Genomic DNA, 21,962 nt, shown 5'->3' with positions numbered 1-21,962 from the left:
ATACACATGTCCTCCTTGTTGAGATGTATGGCATAGTGTAGGGGAAGTTTATGCTGAGTCGGTCTACAGCTGCAATACAATGTGTTAATGTTTTCCGTAGTTCCTACATCATCTACTACAGTATATGTACAATCCCAATACCTGTTTTGCTTTTCTTTCACTCCCAATGCCTCTTGTTGGGATTTGGAAATCTCTTTGCTTAGTAGTTCCACAGAATCCCGTAAAACTGAATTTTCTTCTTCTAGCCGGGACATCTCTGTTTGATATCCATCCAATGGAGTGTTTTGCTTTTTTAAATCATGAGTGCTATTATCCTAAGAACATGAACATAAATAGTAAGAATATTAATAATAAAAAGACTTCTCGAACAGGCTGTGTTCATGTCATATTTCCTTATTGTATTTGCCTTCCTGCAATTAGTCTTTATCGCATTGTGAATAATACAGTAACTTCCATAAAGTTACTCGTGGAAAAACAAATATGAAAGTTACTCTAAAAATAAGAATATTTCTAAATTAATTTCTAAATTCGTACTTGGCTTTACTTTTTCATCAAATAAAATGACTGGATGTACCCATATATAGTATCTTGATAATTGACCAGTAACAGCTAAGCCACACTGGCAATAAAAAGGTCAAACACTGGCTGAATGCTCATGTAGCACCCTCTAGTGTGTGCTACTAGAAGTGAAAGTAGGCAAACTATAGTCCGACCCAGGGATAAACATTAGTCACTGAATCTGGGTCAGGGTTATTAGAGGCTGGATGACTCACCCTGGAATCTCTCCCCTGTTCCTAGAATGTTGGAGAATGATCTGGAAAATAGTGAGCAGAAGCTAGGAGGGGTTGCCTTGAAAATTTAGGTGCCTTTAGCCAATCCTCAGGTTGGGGGCCTAGTAGGGAACTAAAGACCCTTAAAATTGACATGGCTCCACTTCATTCTACTTCTTTTTTTGACGAGGGGCCAAACTGCTCTGTTCGTTCATGCCTTCTTCTTTATTTTACATTTTGTTTTTTGACTGAACTCTACCTGTAGACTGTGCTGGTCTGCCGGCTACCACTACACCTAGAAAAGACAAAAAGAAGGGGAAAATTTTTTTTTTTTTTTTTTGATGCAAGCCTTCGCTGAGAACTTGGATTCCAGAACTCGAGGGTTCTTTTTGTTTATGACAGCCGCTCTAGGTTTATTATGCTGTCTCTTGTTGATCGCATTTCAGGGGTCTCTGGACTCTGCTGTTGAGACACGGATGCTGTTGCCTCCCCACCACGGGGAATATAGGGTTGCAGTACCTGTTGGGATGGGAATGTTGGGGTTTTTTTTTTTTTTTTTTAATTTCCCTCTGGCTGCCGGTCGGCCATGCTGTGGTTGGTCGGTGGCGGGGGGTTGTCAGGGGATCTACGGGACTCCCATTAGTTTAACTGGAGATTTGGGAAGTTATGGTTTCACTATGTTTTTCCTCTTACAGTGACATGGTTCTATGGCATGGATTGAAGCGAGTCGGGTTGCTTCCGCATGCCACTTTCCGCGACCTTGCTCGCTGCTATGTGCAGTGAACAACCTCGCGAATATACATGGGGTGCTGGACCCCACAACCAGCTTACACTGTGTAAATTGTTGGTACTACTAGCATACCCTACGCCCCCCCCCCTCCCGCCATATGGGCGGTGGGGGGGAAGGCGGGGGACCTTTTGTTCTTTTGTGTTCTTTTTTTTACTTTACTGTCTTTCTTCTAACCCCCTTTTCTTTTTCCCTTCTGACATGGCGACTACTCGACATCCGGGCCCCGATGGCTCGTTCCCGGAGGTGGGGAGGAGAGGCGGCTCATCCATCATGACATTCAGGCGAGTACAACCTACCGAACCACAATGACGAACCCCTTGCCAAGTAACTTTAAAATTCTGACACATAATGTCCAGGGCCTTAACGCACCGGTGAAGCGAACAAAGGCTTTTCAGTTCTACCATAAACAGGGAATCGATGTCCTCCTATTACAGGAGACCCACTTCCCTCGCACTTCAGCACCCAAAAAACTTAGCGCCAAATTTCCCATCTGTTACATGTCCAATAGCGAAGATAAGAAACGGGGGGTGGCGGTCTGTATAGCCAAGAGGGTCCCGTTCACACCTAAAGAGGTGATCAGAGACAGGGAGGGAAGGTACCTAATGGTCCAGGGCAGGATAAATGAGCACGACGTAACCTTTGTCTCCTACTATGCTCCGAACGTGGGGCAAATTCAATTCTTCCAGGAAATGCTGAGCGTGGTGATGCCGCGTGCGATGGGACATGTAGTGTTTGGGGGTGACAGTAATGTCCCCTTGGACCAGGTCATGGATAGGTCGGACGCCTTGCGTGCCTCTCTGAAACATGCCCCGCGTCTGGGGGTTAAATTGGCTAGATTATTGCACTCCACAGGATTGGTGGATGTGTGGAGGAATGATCATCCCACGACGCGCGATTTCACCCACTACTCTCATGCGCATAAGACGTATGCCCGTATAGACCACCTCTTTGCATTGTCGGCTCTCCTTCCGTTTGTACTAAAGGCACAAATCATTCCCACCCCGTGGTCTGACCACTCCCCCGTAGTGATGACCGTCTCTGACTTGTGGACTAAACCTAAATTTTCAGCCTGGAGGCTCAACGCCTCCTTACTGAATGACCCCCTTATACTTAAGGAAGTGACCGATTGCTTACATCACTATTTTCTGGACAACCCATCGACTGATACATCCCCGGCCATGGTATGGGCGGTGCATAAAGCGACGATTAGAGGCAAGCTTATCCAGATTGCCTCCCGGAAAAAAAGGGAACGCGACGGGGAGATACTGCGTCAGGATGCGGAGCTGAGGGACCTCCTAAGGGAGCAGAAGAGACATCCGGGGGTGGACATCAGACACAAAATTGACGCGGCACGGGTGGCCCTTAATTTTAGCTTGACCACTAAAGCGGAAAAGTCCATTCGCTGGTCGAGGAATCGCTATTACACACTGGGCGATAAACCGCACACACTTTTGGCTCGCAAACTGGCCCCGAGACTCTATTCCCCAGCACTACCAAAATTGAGGCTTAGGTCTGGTCTCCGGTCACAGGACCCCAAATTAGTGGTCAATGAATTTTATCACTTTTACACAAAGCTCTATTCCCAACCGCAGCCGCTTAGACAGTCCGCGGTAGAGGCCTTTTTTCGGGATATCTCCCTCCCTAGCCTTTCCGCCCCCCATGTGGAGATTATGGACAGGGAGTTCTCTACCACAGAAATATTGGTAGCAATCAAATCCATCAACCCTAATAAAGCGCCGGGACCGGACGGTTTCTCTGGCCATTATTATAAGAAGTTTCACGAGACCCTGACCCCCCATCTCTGCTCCTACTTTAATTCTATTAGAGCAGGGACCCCCATCCCGACATATGAAAATAATGCGTATATCCATGTGCTGCCGAAACCGGGCAAGGACCATGGGGACTGTCTCAACTACAGGCCGATATCGCTCATCAACGTTGACCTTAAAATTATGGCGAAGGTGCTGGCGACTAGGCTCAACACTTTTTTGGCGGAATATATCCATCCTGATCAGGCCGGCTTTGTGCAGGGCCGACAGGCGCCTGACCAGACCCGGCGTGCAATAGACGTGATTTCAGCCCTCCAATCTAACTGGGATAACGTAGGCCCCAGAAAGGGCATGCTATTGTCCCTCGATCTTCACAAGGCCTTTGATTCCCTGTCCTGGGAATATCTTTTCCAGACACTGGAGCGCTTTGGCTTTGGACAACACTTCTTATCTCTAGTAAGCACGTTATATAGTGACCCAGTTGCGAAACTGTCTATTAAAGGTTACGGATCCCCTTTCTTGCACATTAGGAGGGGCACTAGACAGGGGTGTCCTTTATCCCCGCTCTTATTTATCTTAGCCCTGGAACCATTGGCCATTAAATTGCGATCCAACCCGGACATTAAGGGCTTACAATGTGGGGGGGTGGAGCATAAGTGCGCCCTATTTGCGGACGACATCTTGATGTACCTTTCGGCCCCACTGATTTCTATCCCCAATTTACTTAAGGACATGGCGGAGTTTGCGTCCATCTCAGGTCTCCAAATAAACCCCTCCAAATCTCGGGCTCTGAACCTAACACTGGATAATACTACCCTATCTGCCCTCAGGGACAACTTTCCCTTTGCATGGCAAGAAAGGTCACTGCCATACCTTGGAATTCATCTCACGGCCTCAATAACCACCCTTTATGCCTGTAACTACCCACCTTTATATAAAAAACTACGGGAAGATCTTGCTACTTGGTCTGCTAGCCCCCCGTCATGGTTCGGTAGGTTGAATTCGGTGAAAATGAACATATTGCCTAGATTGTTGTATCTGTTTCGCTCTCTACCCATAATGCTTAATATGACTGATATTAAGGATTTTTAGGGGTCGGTCATCCGGTTTATATGGGGGGACAAGAGGCCCAGAGTCAATAGACGGACTCTTTATACCCCTAAACTCAGAGGGGGACTGGGGGTCCCGGAACTGAGCAAATATTACCATGCCGCTCAGTTGGCCCAACTGGTACGCTTCCACTCCCGGGACCCTCTCCCGATCTGGATGCGCATGGAGGCGGCCCACTTGGGGATTCCGGTCCACCACGCGCTGTGGTTAAGAGCTAGGGACAGACCGGGGGTGCTCTGTCCTGCCCTCTCCCACTCCCTGGGGGTTTGGGATAGGCTGTCGGGCAGGCACTCCTTTAAGTCCCTCCATGCTCCGCTGGCGCCCCTACTGGGCAACCCTTTGTTTCCACCGGGTCTGACCCCGGCAATGTTTGACTGGTGGACAAACAGGGAGCTTCTCAGGTTGGCGGATTTATGCGACCACCGAGGACTATTTACCAGATCCGCACTGCAGGAGAAGTATTCCCTCCCTGAGGGGGAGTACTTTCGCTACGCCCAGATCTCCCATTTCGCAGCCTCCCTTAGGCGAAAAAGCGATATCACTACCTCCACACCAATGGAGTATCTTTGCCGCACACTAGACAAGCAAAAAAGCTACATATCTACAATTTATAATATACTCCACGGAGATGACAATAAACTGCCATACATGTTACGCTGGGAGGAGGATCTGGGAGAGTCTCTGGACAGGGCGGAATGGAGTGCTTTAGCACAGTTTAATTCCAGATCCATACTTAATACTTCTTTGATAGAAGCAAACTTTAAGGTGTTTTTGCGTTGGTACATGGTTCCGGTCAGGTTGGCAGCGGCGGTGAGCATTGCATCCCCCAATTGTTTTCGGGGATGTGGCCAGGTGGGCACGGTGCTCCACACGTGGTGGACTTGCCCGAAAGTCCGCCGATTCTGGATCCGAGTCTACAATTTTGTTTACTCCTTGACTCAAGTCAATTTGGCGAAAGACCCCCAAAATGCCCTTCTGGGTAAACCAGTGGAGGGAGCAACTAAGCCCGCTAAGCGCCTCATTGCCTTTGTGTTCACGGCCGCTAAAATAGCCATAGCCCGCTCGTGGCGCACCCCCGTGGTGCCATTTGAGCTCTTGAAAGCCAAACTGACCTGGATCATGTTAAATGAACGAATGGTGGCAATATTGAATGATAGGATGCGCATGTTTGATAAAACTTGGGACCCCTGGATAAGGTACCTGGCGGGCCCCTCATAGGGGTGCTCGGGTGCCTTGGTAGCATTGGATGGGTTGTTGTGGGGGGGATTTCCCCCGGCGGGGCGGGCGGGGCCTGGGTGTCGACCCTCGGCCTTCTATTTTCTCCATAGCCGCTGATGTCTCTTTCTTCTCTCTCCCTCTTCCATTCCTGCTGCCCTCTTCTGCAGTTTCCTCCTTTTCCCCCAGTCTGGTCCCTTTCCCTCTATCTATTTTTTCTCTTTTTTCTTAATTTCTGATATTTTTCTGACGGTGCACGGACGACAGGCTGTGCCCCCCACTAGTGGAGGGTTTGGTATAGGGGTCGGGGTTGGGGTTCGTCCCCTCTGGAAGGGCGCAGTGAGTTCCCGTAGGGGCGCCATTGAGGGGTCGGGCCCGGACCGTCGGTCCTGTAGGGTGTAATAGCGGGGGCGCTGTCTGTCTGGGTGCCGCTATGCTTTCGCACTGTTGGTTGGATACCTAACTTAAGTTTACATTTTAGGTTACAGTCTTATTGACTACCCATTTTGCTTTTGTGTTTTTCTGCATTGGCACTAATGTATGTCTTGTTTTCTGAGATATTTACTGTATACATACGAAGTATTTGAGCCATGTTGGCTCCTAGTGCACTGTTAACGCTTTCTTTCCAAAAAAAAAAAAAAAAACTTCAATAAAAACATTGAAACATAAAATTGACATGAGCCATGCCAGCAGGGTAGTCGGGTGGAAGATGGGGAATCAGTGCTGTTGGTGGCCGTTGAAGGACCCCTACTGGGGGGGAGGGGGGATTTCTGTGTCTGATGCAAGAAGGAAATGTTGTGTGACTGGCTGTGCAACAGTTGGGAACCCTGACTTTAGCAACTCCTACAGGGATAGTGCTACACCCATTTGTATCCTGATATTTAGGGATCCATTTATAAAACATTTGCTGTGCAAATGCTGCAGCATTCACAGAATCTTTAATATGTGTATTTCCGATCATCAGAAGCTCTACCTAGTGGCCATAATGCCGAATTTTCTTGATTGAGGTATTACGGGAAAATACCAAATTGTGTCCACTAGATGGAGCTGACTATCATAGGAAATACACATATTAGACATTATCTGGCTGCCAAGGTTTACATCTGGCAAGTGGTTTTCTTTTTTAATAAAGACAGGATTATCCTATTTTGAGCTTATGTTTCCTTTGCGCTTCTTATTTCTGCTGTTTTGCTAACTGTGGGTGGTCATTATTCTCACTAGATTGGTGCTTAGTGTGACCTGCCTATAATTTGGAGGTCACATTTTTTGGTGGGGTGATGGGGCCACAAGTGTGGGCATAAGCACTAAGTGATTGGGATGCAGCATTTTTTAATCACTGCATGTGAAGAATTTTGTAGCTTAGACACTTTACATTTAGTATATGGACTCTTTTACACATTTTGGCTGCTCACATTTATAGGATTCAGTTGCTTGTTTATGGTTTTCATGCTTTTGGATTTTCTCATCCTTATCGTTGCACAAAATATTTATACAGGGTGGGGTAAAACCCTTGTCAGTTTATTTTGTGCTGTCTGTGCCCCTTTGGGAAGTGGGATGAAATCTCTGCAATGTGAGCATCACACTTGAATCCAGGTTTCTAAGAAGAACCCCCAAAACAAAGTGTGGGACTTTAAGGGTAACAATAAAATATATAGTTAATGGTATGAGCCATTTTTTTTTTTTATATGGCCAGAACAAGTCATGATACCCTGTACCATGTATAATCATTAAGAATCAGTGATACTAGATATATATATGTTACAGCTTTCAATAAAAAATATTTTAGAAATAATACCATTAACTATATATTTTATTGTTACCCTTAAAGTCCCACACTCTGTTTTGGGGGTTCTTCTTTGAAACCAATGTTTAGGGATTATGGTAACACATTTCCCTTTAGTTGACTACATACTTCTTATAATCACACTTGAATCCAAACTTAAAGAAAAATCTTAAATCTTGCCACAGTACTACTAGATGTATGGGCTCTAACAGGGATTTCTAACTTTTGCCTGCATGTTAAATGTACATTTACAGTGTAAGTCACCCTGAATTTTTATACATGTATTTTTTTGTGTACGTTTACATATGTGTATGTCATAAATTATAGTCTCTATCATTTTCATGTACTTCTTCCATATGAAGTACCCGGTTAATCCTGCCATACACCTTTTTTCCTTGTTCTAAACTGACCACACTAAGTGCAGAAGGTAATCTGTGTTACCATGGTCAGTTTTCATCCTTTGGTTGGGCATTCAGAAGTACAGGACACATTCAGCATGCCTGTATTGATTAATTTGTTCACCTACCACACTCCTGGCCAATCACAGCCTGCTTCTGGTACACACACCCCCACCCAATCACAGCCTGCTTGTGGTACACACACCCCCAACCAATCACAGCCTGCTTCTGGTACACACACCCCCACCCAATCACAGCCTGCTTCTGGTACACACACCCCCAACCAATCACAGCTTGCTTCTGGTACGCACACCCCCAACCAATCACAGCCTGCTTCTGGTAAACACATCCCCCACCCAATCACAGCCTGCTTCTGGTACACACACACACCCACCCAATCACAGCCTGCTTCTGGTACACACACCCCCAACCAATCACAGCTTGCTTCTGGTACACACACCCCCAACCAATCACAGCCTGCTTCTGGTACACACACCCCCCACCCAATCACAGCCTGCTTCTGGTACACACACACACCCACCCAATCACAGCCTGCTTCTGGTACACACACCCCCACCCAATCACAGCCTGCTTCTGGTACGCACACCCCCACCCAATCACAGCCTGCTTCTGGTACACACACAAACACCCAATCACAGCCTGCCTCTGGTAAACACACCCCCACCCAATCACAGTCTGCTTCTGGTATGCACACCCCCACCCAATCACTGCCTGCTTCTGGTACACACACCCCCCACCCAATCACAGCCTGCTTCTGGTACACACACACCCCACCCAATCACAGCCTGCTTCTGGTACACACACACACACACAATTACAGCCTGCTTCTGGTACACACACCCCCCACCCAATCACAGCCTGCTTCTGGTACACACACACCCCACCCAATCACAGCCTGCTTCTGGTACACACACACGCACCCAATTACAGCCTGCTTCTGGTACACACACACACACACAATTACAGCCTGCTTCTGGTACACACACCCCCCACCCAATCACAGCCTGCTTCTGGTACACACACACCCCACCCAATCACAGCCTGCTTCTGGTACACACACACGCACCCAATTACAGCCTGCTTCTGGTACACACACCCCCCACCCAATCACTGCCTGCTTCTGGTACACACACACCCCACCCAATCACAGCCTGCTTCTGGTACACACACACACACACACACCCAATTACAGCCTGCTTCTGGTACACACACCCCCTGCCCAATCACAGCCTGCTTCTGGTACGCACACCCTTACCCAATCACAGCCTGCTTCTGGTACACACACCCCCCACCCAATCACTGCCTGCTTCTGGTACACACACCCCCCACCCAATCACATCCTGCTTCTGGTACACACACACCCAATTACAGCCTGCTTCTGGTACACACACCCCCTGCCCAATCACATCCTGCTTCTGGTACGCACACCCTTACCCAATCACAGCCTGCTTCTGATACACACACCCCCCACCCAATCACAGCCTGCTTCTGGTACACACACCCCCCACCCAATCACTGCCTGCTTCTGGTACACACACCCCCCACCCAATCACTGCCTGCTTCTGGTACACACACACCCCACCCAATCACAGCCTGCTTCTGGTACACACACACACACCCAATTACAGCCTGCTTCTGGTACACACACCCCCCACCCAATCACTGCCTGCTTCTGGTACACACACCCCCCACCCAATCACAGCCTGCTTCTGGTACACACTCCCCCCACCCAATCACTGCCTGCTTCTGGTACACACACACCCCACCCAATCACAGCCTGCTTCTGGTACACACACACACACCCAATTACAGCCTGCTTCTGGTACGCACACCCCCACCCAATCACAGCCTGCTTCTGGTACGCACACCCTTACCCAATCACAGCCTGCTTCTGATACACACACCCCCACCCAATCACAGCCTGTCTTTTGAACATGCCCCCTGGTGAAGCAAAGCCTGCATTTTGCCTCAGGCAAAGTGTAGAACTGTGCAGTAACAAGATGCCACTGATCGCCTTTAAGGGCAGACATAGGGTAGGCATCTGCTTTCTTGTTGATTGCCAGTGTTAGCAGCACATTACTGGTCATAGTTTTTATGCAGTCTCCTTTCAAATAAAAATTTTAAGTAAAAGTTCAGTTGGGCTTTAATTTGTAAAAGGCACCCTCTATAGTTACATTTGTGTGCCTGACTTTTAGAATCTTTTTGTTACATCTCAGAGCAACACAGGACTTTTCTTCCATTATGTTCTTTTCTAAATCTAGGCCACAGTCTTGAATATTTACAAGTGAATTACTGTATGTGCCTCTTGCCTGGCATTGCGGTAAAGTCCTTGGCAGGTTATGGAACTGACCTTTTTATAAGGGGCACAAAGCAGAACAGGGAGAGAGAGGATGATGTGACAGAAATGCACAAATTATGGAGAAATAAAATGTGGTCCACTGAGAAAGTGTAAGAACCAAGGCTTGCTGACATATCAGAGAAAGCAAAGAGTGATGTTCAATGTGCAGTAACAAATTAGCAATCATTATTCTGTAAACTGTAAAACTGCATGTGATCTGTGAGTGCACAATGCCTCCTTTTGCATATATATATATATATATATATATATATATATATATATATATTAATATATATCTAGATAGATAGATAGATAGATAGATAGATAGATAGATAGATAGATAGATAGATAGATAGATAGATAGATAGATAGATAGATAGATAGATAGATAGATAGATAGATAGATAGATAGATAGATAGATAGATAGATAGATAGATAGATAGATAGATAGATAGATAATATAAAAAAAAAAACAGAGGGATTGATGCACAAAAAGGTAATTTTAATCCAAATATGAAATTACATCATATCTGAAGTTGTTGAACAGTTTTGGAGTAAACAGATAGCGCCGTTCTTCAAACTGAATACATACAAATATGATAATACAAAACATTAGGTGTGTGTGTGTATACCGGTATATATATATATATATATATATATATATATATATTGTAAGGGGTTAGCTCGATAGCGGGTGTGGGTGACCCCTTGGGTGGGTTCGTTACACAGAGAGACAGCCAAGGAGTGGTTGAAAACAACGGTCTATGGTTTATTCTTCCAATTTGCTAAAAAACAAGTGCAAGCATCCAAACAGCATAAATCAAACAAAAATAAAATAAACCATGGCCACTTGGGGCATCTACCTTCACAACACAGGAACCTACCTATGGTGTCTGTCCCAACCTACTGCTGGGCAGACACTGCTGGTCATACAGCAGAAGACCAATAGTCCATTTGTTTTCTTTTCACACAGAAAAAGTCAACACCACCTCACCTTCAGAAGTCTCTCAGCTCACTGCTCTCCTTAACGCACCAAGCCTCAGGATGCAACAATCAGTAGTCATCCTCTGAATAACTTATAGAGGCCTTAATTGCCTCATTCTGAATAGCTGAAGCGTTCCAACGTCCTTAAACCTTTCTGGCTATCTCTGCAGCCGACACCTGATAGTAATTGGTGAATTGCCTAAACAAGGCAGAAATGTATCTCCCGTCTGTGACAACACCCACAGATTTACCTGACTTCCTGTCACAATATGTATATATATGTATATATATATATATATATATATATCAATTAAATCACATGTTTAACTAATTAATCAATAAATGCTAAATAATTATAAACATATCATCAACATGTTAGTAAAACAAAAAACCAGCAGGTGTAATAAGTTCCCCAAACATCATGAGGAATACTTATTGGCAAGGCACCTGTTGTCAAGAGAAGAAAAGGGGGAAATAGGAAGAAGAAGAATAATCTTTAACACAACCGTAAATCAATCTGATGGCAATAAAGCTGCCTAAACAAAGTTTTTTATACAGTACACTGCTCAAAAAAATTAAAGGAACACTTTAAAAATCACATCAGATTAAAGTGCTGAACAAGATTCTGAAAGTTTGTGTCCAAATATAAACAATAGCAGGGGAGCACGGCTTGTAGAGCACCACCAATGTCAAGGATAATTGTGGAGCACTTTGAAGAGCAACTGTCACTTTATTTGTAGAAGATTTCTCTTTGCAATAGATATTGTTTATATTTGTTTATATATTTGGACACACACAGTCTTGTTCAGCACTTTAATGCTATACTAGTCACGTTTAAAGAGGAAGTAAACCCTCCTCATGAAGTTGTACCTATAGGTAAGCCTATGATAAGGCTTACCTATAGGTACTGTAAATATCTCCTAAACTTACACCGTTTAGGAGATATTTACCTTTAATGCAGCCAGTGACGTCACTGGCGCATGCGCTCTGAAGGAACGGCTGATCGTGCCGTTCCTTCAGAGCCCCGTGCCGTGACCGTCGGCTCCCGTGCGCGTGCGCGGGAGTGACGTCACCGCGGCTCCGGCCAATCAGATGACCGGATGCCGCGATCCCGGAAGACGGGCGACATGTCATGTCGCCCGTCATACAGGTAAGAGAGCGGCACGGCGGGGGCTCGTTCTAAGGTAAGTATTTCATAATGAGCTAGTATGCGAAGCATACTAGCTCATTATGTCTTTCTCTTGCAGCTTCTAAAAAAAAAAAAATTTTTTTAAATGAGTTTACAACCTCTTTAATTACCCAAGTAGAGGATTTCTTCTTGGCAATAGTTATTGTTTACATTTTGGGAGTTTTTTAGCACTTTAATTCAACACAAGTCACTTTTATGATATTGATTGTTACATAATATGGATTTTTAGTTTATGCACCTTTTTAGCACTGTGACACTTTACATATTCTTATATAGTGGTATAATAAAATGCAATGCACTTAACACTGGAATCTAGCACATAATTAATTCAATTTTATTTAATATCCCAGCTATGAGCTATTTTATATTTCACTAATAGTCTGTTGAAAATCACACACATCTGAAGGTATCACTTTTCCCTGCCTACATGGGAAATTACGAACAGTATATTGACATATGAAATAAATAATGGGTAGCGCTAACATTGGTGATGTAAAACAATATAAAAGACTTGGGGTGTGGTGAACGATGACACAAGTCCAAAAATTCCCACAATAATTAATCAAATAACTGAGAGTGATTAGGAATGTCCAAATGAATATAAATGAGTGATAAAAGTAATAAATCCTCCAACAAAGTTATAATGGTGAAGTCCAAAGGTGAAACCTCATAACAAAAGTGTCACAACATAAAAGGAACCACAAGTCCCAGCAGATGTTGAAGTTCAGGAGACCTCTTCCCAGTGTGAATAGAAGAAAAAAAAATCCCCCGTGGAATGAAAAACATATGAGTGGCCGCTTACCAAAAGGCTGTGGCCACAAGCTTTAAAGACACAGTTGATGTAGTGTCACCGTTGGTCAGTCATCATGATGTAACCAATAATAATGATGGCAAACTCGGCATCAAAAAGGAGATAAGAGGCACATAATGTAATACTGCATACAACTCAAAATATTCTTTATTTAAAAGTTGCACTTACATACAGGCAAGTATAAACGAGTATGTCACAAAAACCGATACACAGCAGATTTGAATGAACCGCGGCGTCCCACGTTCATGGAAGTATCAATGAGCCGGTCGCCAGACGTGACCTCCATGCCTATATATCCCCCATCTTCCAATCAGACGGTGAGCAGCTTACCCAACCGCCACACACTAAGGGCGGAAGTGCCACACGATGTACACAGAATAAAGGGGCAAGGATATTTTTAATATCTCTGAATCCTCTGAGATATTATATTAAAAATGTACTTGCTATACGTGCTACCTGCCAAGGAAGAGTTAGTTGAGGTGTAGTTGAAAGACTACAGGAGGAGGTTCGTACTATGCAACTACTGGACAGAGGTGATACTAGCACACAAATGCCTCCACCTCTACCATCTAAGTTTAATGGAGACCGCCATCATAACAGAGGTTTCCTAAATCAGTGTCGTTTATATTTCCAAACGCACCCTGCTGCATTTCCTTCTGATAAAAGGAAGGTAACCTTTATTCTTGAACTACTTACTGGAGAAGCTCTAGCTTGGGCCTCCCCATATTTTGAACAGGACAGTGCCACTTTAAATAATCTGCAGACTTTTTTGACTGCAATGAATCAGGTTTTAGATGATCCCAATCGCTGTGCTACAGCTAAAGCAAAGCTACATAATCGGAGGCAGGGTAAAAGCTCTGTCGCTGAGTACACAGCAGAATTCAGATGTTAGGTTGCAGATACTACTTGGAACCCTGCTGCACAAAAGAGCCAGTTCTGCTGAGGGCTTTCTGAACAGGTAAAGGATGAGCTTGCTAGAGTTGAGACTCCTAATGATCTTGATGCCTTCATACAATTATGTATCAGAGCTGATCAGAGACTTACAGAAAGGAGAAAGGAGAGGCTGGGAATGTTTGCAAGTAGGGATGGCATAGGTATCTCTGCTACTCCATTTGTTCAGCAGGATTTCAAAGTTGCTCCGGATTCTAACACTCCTGAGCCAATGCAGGTAGATGCAATTAAGAGATCAATTTCCATTCAGGAGAAAGAAAGAAGACGTTCTGAGAACCTATGTCTTTACTGTGGAGATTCTGGTCATTACGCCATTAACTGTCCTAACAAAGTTAGAAGAACAATTGCGTCGGTTGATGTGATCATGCCTGAACAAATAAACTCCATTAGCCAGTCTATCTCCCCATTGGTCCAGAAAGAAAATAAAGTAAATTATTTGCTACCTCATTTTGTCCTCCCTATTAAACTTATATCTGAGGGCATTAAGATTCCTTGCTCTGCTATGCTGGACTCTGGTGCAGGGGGGGAACTTTATGAACATAGACTTTGCCAAAAACAATAAGATTCAGACAAGAAATACATCTGCCCCTATCGATATTGAGACAGTGGATGGTTAACACCTAACTTCAGGACCTATTACCTATGAAACAGTCCCTCTGGTTCTCCAATTTGAGGGTGACCATCGTGAGACCATCATTTTTCAGTTAATTATGTCACCTAAATTTCTTGTCATCCTGGGCATTTCTTGGTTCTCCACCCATAATCCCTCAATCAATTGGGAAGCATGGGTTATAAATTTTACTTCCCCCCATTGCGAGGAATACTGTAAAGAGCCTTGTCAAACTAGTTCTCCACCAATCACGGAGTCACAGTTGGATATGGCTACCACACAGTGTTTTCACAACCTGCCTCCACAATATCATGAGTTTCGGTATGTCTATGATAAGAAGAATGCCGACCAGTTATCTCCTCATCACCCGTATGATTGCCCCATTGAGCTGCTCCCAGGGGCAGAAATACCCTTTGGCCACCCATTCAATCTGTCAGAACCTGAATTAAGGGAGTGGCTTGATAAAAATTTGGAGAAGGGATTTATTAGACACTCAACATCGAGCCCTGTTCTTTGTTGAAAAGAAAGACTTCATCTTGCGTCCATTCATTGATTACAGGCACATGAATAAAATTACTATTAAAAATCATTATCCTCTCTCGTTGATCTCTGAAATGTTGGAAAGACTTTGTTCTGCCAAAATTTTTACATAGCTTGACTTACGGGGGGCATATAACCTTGTTCGTATTCGTCACGGAGATGAATGGAAAACCACCTTTACAACCAGATACGGACATTTTGAGTCCTTGGTTATGCCTTTTGGTCCCCACTACTTTTCAATACTTTATCAACAATGTTTTTTGAGATTTGTTGGACCAGTTTGTAGTTGCTTATTTGGATGACATCCTCATTTTTTCAGATAACTTAGAGGAGCATCGCAAGCATGTTTGCACTGTCCTTGAAAGATTAAGGCTAGCTATGCATGTTCAACTTTTGTTGTACAATTTTCTGTTAGATCTACCACAAACCACATAATGTGAAGTCAAAGCTAAACAACACATTCACTTGTATCTAATTAGGCAGGCCTTCATACTACATGCTTGAAGGCAAATTTCAAGAAAATTGGACAGAAAATTTGTAAGAAAATTGGATCATGTATGGCCAGCCTAAGGCAGAATTGATCGACTTTATATCAAATTGGAGAAATGTGAGCTTGAACAAACCCAGATCCAGTTTCTGGGGTATATTATTTCTCCAGATGGAGTAAGCATGGATCCTGAGAAGATTAAAGCAGTAGTAAATTGGCCTGTCCCATGAAAAGTTAAGGAAATTCAACGATTTGACAATTTCTACAGGAAATTCATAAGAAATGTCTCTAAGGTGATAGCTCCGATTACACAGCTGACAAAGAAAGGGGTGCCCTTCCTGTGGTCATCTGATGCTCAGGCTGCTTTTTCTAAGTTAAAGACTCTTTTCACTTCTGCATCAGTATTGGTACATCCCAATCCAGAGTTACCTGATGTAGTGGAAGTGGATGCTTCTGACTCTGCTGTGGGCGCTATCCTTTCTTAACGAAGCGGTGAAAAGATGCCGCTTCATCCTTGTGCTTACTTCTCTCGTTTAATGTCTTCAGCCGAGAGGAATTACGACATCGGGAATAAAGAGTTACTGGCAATTAAGGAAGCCTTTTCTGAATGGAGGCATCTGCTGGAAGGTTCTAAGCATCCTGTGACCGTTCTCACTGATCACAAAAATCTAGAATTCATTTGTTCTGCCAAAAGATTATTTTCTAGACAAGCACATTGGTCGCTGTTCTTTTCTAGATTTAATTTATTATCTCGTATCGACCTGGGTCAAAAAAATATTAAGGCTGATGCCTTATCACGGATGTTGTCAGGGCCTTTCCAGGAAAACAACTCTGAATGCACAATCCTGCCTCAAAAGAACTTCCTAGGTGACCCAAATTCAAAGGCATTCTTGAGTCTCCTCAAAGAAGGGTACAAGAATGACTCACTACTCAATAATCCTCCTACGGACATCAACCTTGAGTAAAAGAATGGCTTTTGGATTCAAACACATCGCCTCTATGTACCGGAGTCTGCTCGGGTTGAAGTCCTCTGGTTGAGTCACGACTCAAGCCTTGCTGAACATTTTGGAGTTTCTAAAACAGAGGAACTTTTATCATGTTCCTTTTGGTGGCCTGGGTACAAGAAAGATGTTAAAAGGTATGTAGCCTTGTGCCTGACCTGTGCACGGAATAAGACACCCCGAGCTTCTCCTTTGGGGTTGCTCCAACCACTCCCTATCCCATCAAGACCATGGGGGTCAATTTCCATGGAGCTATCCTCCAAAAATTTGAAGGTCCATGTTCCATCTGCAAAGTTGGGACAAAAGTTTGTGGGACCTTTCCAGATTTCTGCTCAGATCAACCCAGTCACTTTCCGTTTAAAACTTCCTGACAGTATGAAATTTAACCCAGTTTTTCACACATCGCTACTCAAACCATTTAAGCCATTCCTTTTTCTGGAAGAATTCTTCCACCTCCTCCACCTGTTGACATACAGGATGAAGAAGAATTTGTGGTGGAGAGAATTCTTGACTCCAGGATCTTTAGGAACAAATTACAGTATCTGGTTCAATGGGAAGGATATGGTCCAGAAAGGGGGCTTAATTTACTGTTTGGAGTTTTCAAATCCATTCCTTGCATTGACACTTATATCGAGAATTGTTAGTGACCCTGAGATAAGTGAAGTGAGACTGGATGAGATGTAGGAAAGACTTCAGCAACGGGGTTATACCAGAAATGTGGTCAGTATGGAACAACGAAATTTGCATAACAAAAAAATTAATACAGTTGGCTGCAGGATACCTTTTATCTATCAGTTTCATCCATTCTCAAATCGGATATTTAATATTGTTAAGAAACACTGGTCCATATTGAATACCAATTATCCATCGGTCCCAGAGTTTTATTCTCCACCTTTACCCTCATATCGCCAAGGAAGAACCTTACACAATAGATTGGTTAAATATGACCAATATCGCCCACAGATTGCATCAATTACATTTTTAGATCCACAGGATAATGGTTCCCACCCTTGTCTAGGCTGCATACATTGTGCCAATATGATCAAGGGAAAATGTTTATCTCATCCACACGAGGGATACAATATACTGATAAGAGACCACTATACATGTCAATCTTCGTATGTGATCTATATCATTAAGTGTTGATGTGGGCTTCTATATGTGGGAGAAACTACCCAAAAGGTTAAAGAACATATTGCTCGACATAAATACTCAATTAGGGACAAATTGGTTAAGTTACCTTTAGCAAGACATTTTCTGGAGAAGGGACATTCATTGTCACAGCCTAAATACATGGTAATTGACGGTGTACCACGAAATCGACAAGGTGGAAATAGGAACTCAATTTGAAAAAACTTCAAGTTTCTTGGATTCATAGTTTATAAACTTTGAGCCCGAGGGGGTTAAATTCTGATTTTGATCTATATTTGTTTTTGTAAGAATATTCAGAATGATGACCAAATTTTGTTTTTGTGGTGTGCATATGTGGGTGCATGTAGTATATAGTATCCAATGAGAGGTTGTCCACGTTATTATATATAAAAAAAAAACGTGTTTATGCAGCTTTATTACCATCAGATTGATTTACGGTTGTATTTAAGATTATTATTTTTCTTCTTATTTTTCCCTTTTCTTCTCTTAACAGCTAACTTGCCGAAAGTATCACTCATGATGTGTGGGGAATTTATTACACCTGCTGGTTCTTCATTTCACTAACATGTTGATGATATGTTTATAATTAATTTGCATTAATTGATTGATTTGTTAAACTGGTTCCATGTGCTTTAATTGAGATATACAGTATATATATGTGTATATATATATATATATATATATATATATATATATATATATATATATATATACATATAATATACACACACACACACACTTCATGTTTTGTATTATCACATTTGTATGTATTCAGTTTGAAGAAGGGCGCTATCTGTTTAGCCCAAAACTGTTCCACCATGAATACTTTGGATATGATGTAATTTTGTATTTGGATTAAAATTACCTTTTTATGCAGCAATCCCTCTGGTTTTTCTTTATATATGGCCTGTGGGAGGGCCTGATTGCTTGCACTTATTCCTATGACCGTTGTGCACCTCACCCCTTGGACTGCATGATATATCTATCTATCTATCTATCTATCTATCTATCTATCTATCTATCTATCTATCTATCTATCTATCTATCTATCTATCTATATATATATATATATATATATATATATATATATATATACACACACACAGTATCTCACAAAAGTGAGTACACCCCTCACATTTTTGAAAATATTTTAATATATCTTTTCATGTGACAACACTGAAGAAATTACACTTTGCTATAATGTAAAGTAGTGAGTGTACAGCTTGTATAACAGTGTAATTTTGCTGTCCCCTCAAAATAACTCAACACACAGCCATTAATATTTCAACAACTGGCAACAAAAGTGAGTACACCCCTAAGTGGAAATGTCCAAATTGGGCCCAATTAGCCATTTTCCCTCCCCAGTGTCATGTGACTCATTAGTGTTACAAGGTCTCAGGTGTGAATGGAGCAGGTGTGGTAAATTTGGTGTTATCACTCTCACTCTCTCATACTGGTCACTGGAAGTTTAACATGGCACCTCATGGCAAAGAACTCTCTGAGGATCTGAAAAAAAAAGAATTGTTGCTCTACATAAAGCTATAAGAAGAATGCCAATACCCTGAAAATGAGCTGCAGCACGGTGGTCAAGACCATACAGTGGTTTAAAGTTGTTGTAAACCCACTTTGTTGACATTTACCTATTGGTAAGCCTATATTAGGGCTTACCTATAGATGCTATAAATATCTCCTAAACATGCACCATTTAGGAGATATTTACAGTGCATGCAGCCGATGACGTCATTGGCGCATGCACTCTGAAGGAACGGCCACCCGTGCTGTTCCTTCAGAGCCCATTGCCGTGAATGTGATGTAATCGCGCCTCCGGCCAATCAGATGGCCGGGGGGCGTGATCCAGGAAGCAGGACGGCTGCACATGTCGGCCGTCCTGTCGGCACTGCGGGGGCTTCGTTTTTATGTAGGTACTTCATAATGAGCTAGTATGCGATGCATACTAGCTCATGATGCCTTTGTCTTTACAGGTTTTTTTTTTCACATTTCTTTCAGTAGGTTTACTTCCTCTTTAACAGGACAGGTTCCACTCAGAACAGGCTTCCCCATGGTCGACCAAATAAGTTGAGTGCATGTGCTCATCGTCATATCCAGAGGTTGTCTTTGGGAAATAGACGTATGAGTGCTGCCAGCATTGCTGCAGAGGTTGAAGGGGTGGGGGGTCAGCCTGTCAGTGCTCCGACCATACGCCGCACACTGCATCAAATTGGTCTGCATAGCTGTCATCCCAAAAGGAAGCATCTTCTAAAGATGATGCACAAGAAAGCCCACAAACAGTTTGCTAAAGAAAAGCAGACCAAGGACATGGATTACTGGAACCATGTCCTGTGGTCTGATGAGACCAAGATAAACTTATTTGATACAGATGGTGTCAAGCGTGTGTGGCGGCAACCAGATGAGGAGTACAAAGACAAGTGTGCCTTGCCTACAGTCAAGCATGGTGGTGGGAGTGCCATGGTCTGGGGCTGCATGAGTGCTGCCTGCACTGGGGAGCTACAGTTCATTGAGGGAACCATGAATGCCAACATATACTGTGACATACTGAAGCAGAGCATGATCGCCTCCCTTCGGAGACTGGGCCGCAGGGCAATATTCCAACATGATAACGACCCCAAACACACCTCAATAATGACCACTGCCTTGCTAAAGAAGCTGAGGGTAAAGGTGATGGACTGGCCAAGCATGTCTCCATACCTAAACCCTATTGAGCATCTGTGTGGCATCCTCAAATGAAAGGTGGAGGTGTGCAAAGTCTCTAACATCCACCAACTCCGTGATGTCGTCATGGAGGAGTGGAAGAGGACTCCAGTGGCAACCTGTGAAGCTCTGGTGAACTCCATGCACAAGAGGGTTAAGGCAGTGCTGGGAAATAATGGTGGCCACACAAAATTTTGGCACTTTGGGCCCAATTTGGATATTTTGACTTAGGTGTGTACTCGCTTTTGTTGCCAGCGGTTTAGACAATAATGGCTGTTTGTTGAGTTATTTTGAGGGGATAGCAAATTTACACTGTTATACAAGCTGTACACTCACTACTTTACATTGTAGCAATGTGTTATTTCTTCGATGTTATCACATAAAAATATATAATAAAATATTGACAAAAAATGTGAGGGGTGTACTCACTTTTGTGAGCTACTGTGTGTTTTTTACAGCTGAACAGCAGATATGATCCTAATTGAAAAGTCATATCAGTCCAGCTTGGCACCATGTAAGTATGCTAATTTCATACCTGACTGATCTCTATCATAATCACTGTAGTAGTGCAGTGATCACCATAATCTTCCAGGTCCTGTGCTGAGTGGCTTCCCCTCTGCATCCTGACCACAGAGGGTTGCTCACTTGGTACCCCTGCCATTGACAGAACAACTTAAATGTTTTTCATTGAACCCAAGGTATTCTTCCAATTGGACAAGGTAAATATTGTGACATCACCACCTCTCCTCTCCACCTCTTGAAATCAGAGGACATCTTGTATTGAGCACCCCTCTTTGGTTAGTACAGTAGGGCAGCCACTTGGCATAGGACCCAGAAGATGGCAGCAATCACTGTAGCAATGTCGACTACTACAATGATTGTTTCAAATAGCAGAGAAACTATTCAGCGCTATGATCAATATGGGAAGAAAGGCTGCTGAACACCGGAATAGGTCAAACCTATCAATACCTAGAGAAAACAATCGTACAAAAAATGGTGCAGCGCTATAATAATAAGTACACATAAAATATGTAAATTATCAATAAGGATTATAAAATTTCAATGGAGAGTAAAAAACATATAAAGAGTCCATAAAGGTCCACAAGGTTGGTAGATCTCCAGTGCAGGAAAGATGAGTAGACAACACCACTGATATCGTGAATCCATCACCATAGTGTATTAAAGCCTCTCACCTCCATTATTTGACCACTAGGGGTCACTAAGCCTTATGATATTACTTGAAGAAAGCCAGAGGACCGCAATCAGCAGATGATTTCCACAACCATAGCAGGACTCAAGATCGATCATCCCATAAAAAATAAACAAAGATCTA

General features: G+C 43.4%; 1 protein-coding gene across 1 annotated transcript in view; it reads right to left on the bottom strand.

The window, feature by feature from the left end:
- The window catches only part of FAM184B (family with sequence similarity 184 member B), a 180,170-nt gene that overhangs the window by 33,908 nt on the left and 124,300 nt on the right, over positions 1-21,962 (bottom strand). The window contains exon 9 of the mRNA XM_082273160.1: positions 142-314. Coding sequence (XP_082129286.1) covers positions 142-314 — 173 coding nt within the window. The remainder of the gene's footprint in view (positions 1-141; positions 315-21,962) is intronic.

Source organism: Pelophylax lessonae (assembly GCF_965119305.1).
Source record: "Pelophylax lessonae genome assembly, chromosome: 1".
Lineage (NCBI taxonomy): Eukaryota > Metazoa > Chordata > Amphibia > Anura > Ranidae > Pelophylax > Pelophylax lessonae.
This window is presented reverse-complemented; position numbering and strand designations above follow the sequence as displayed.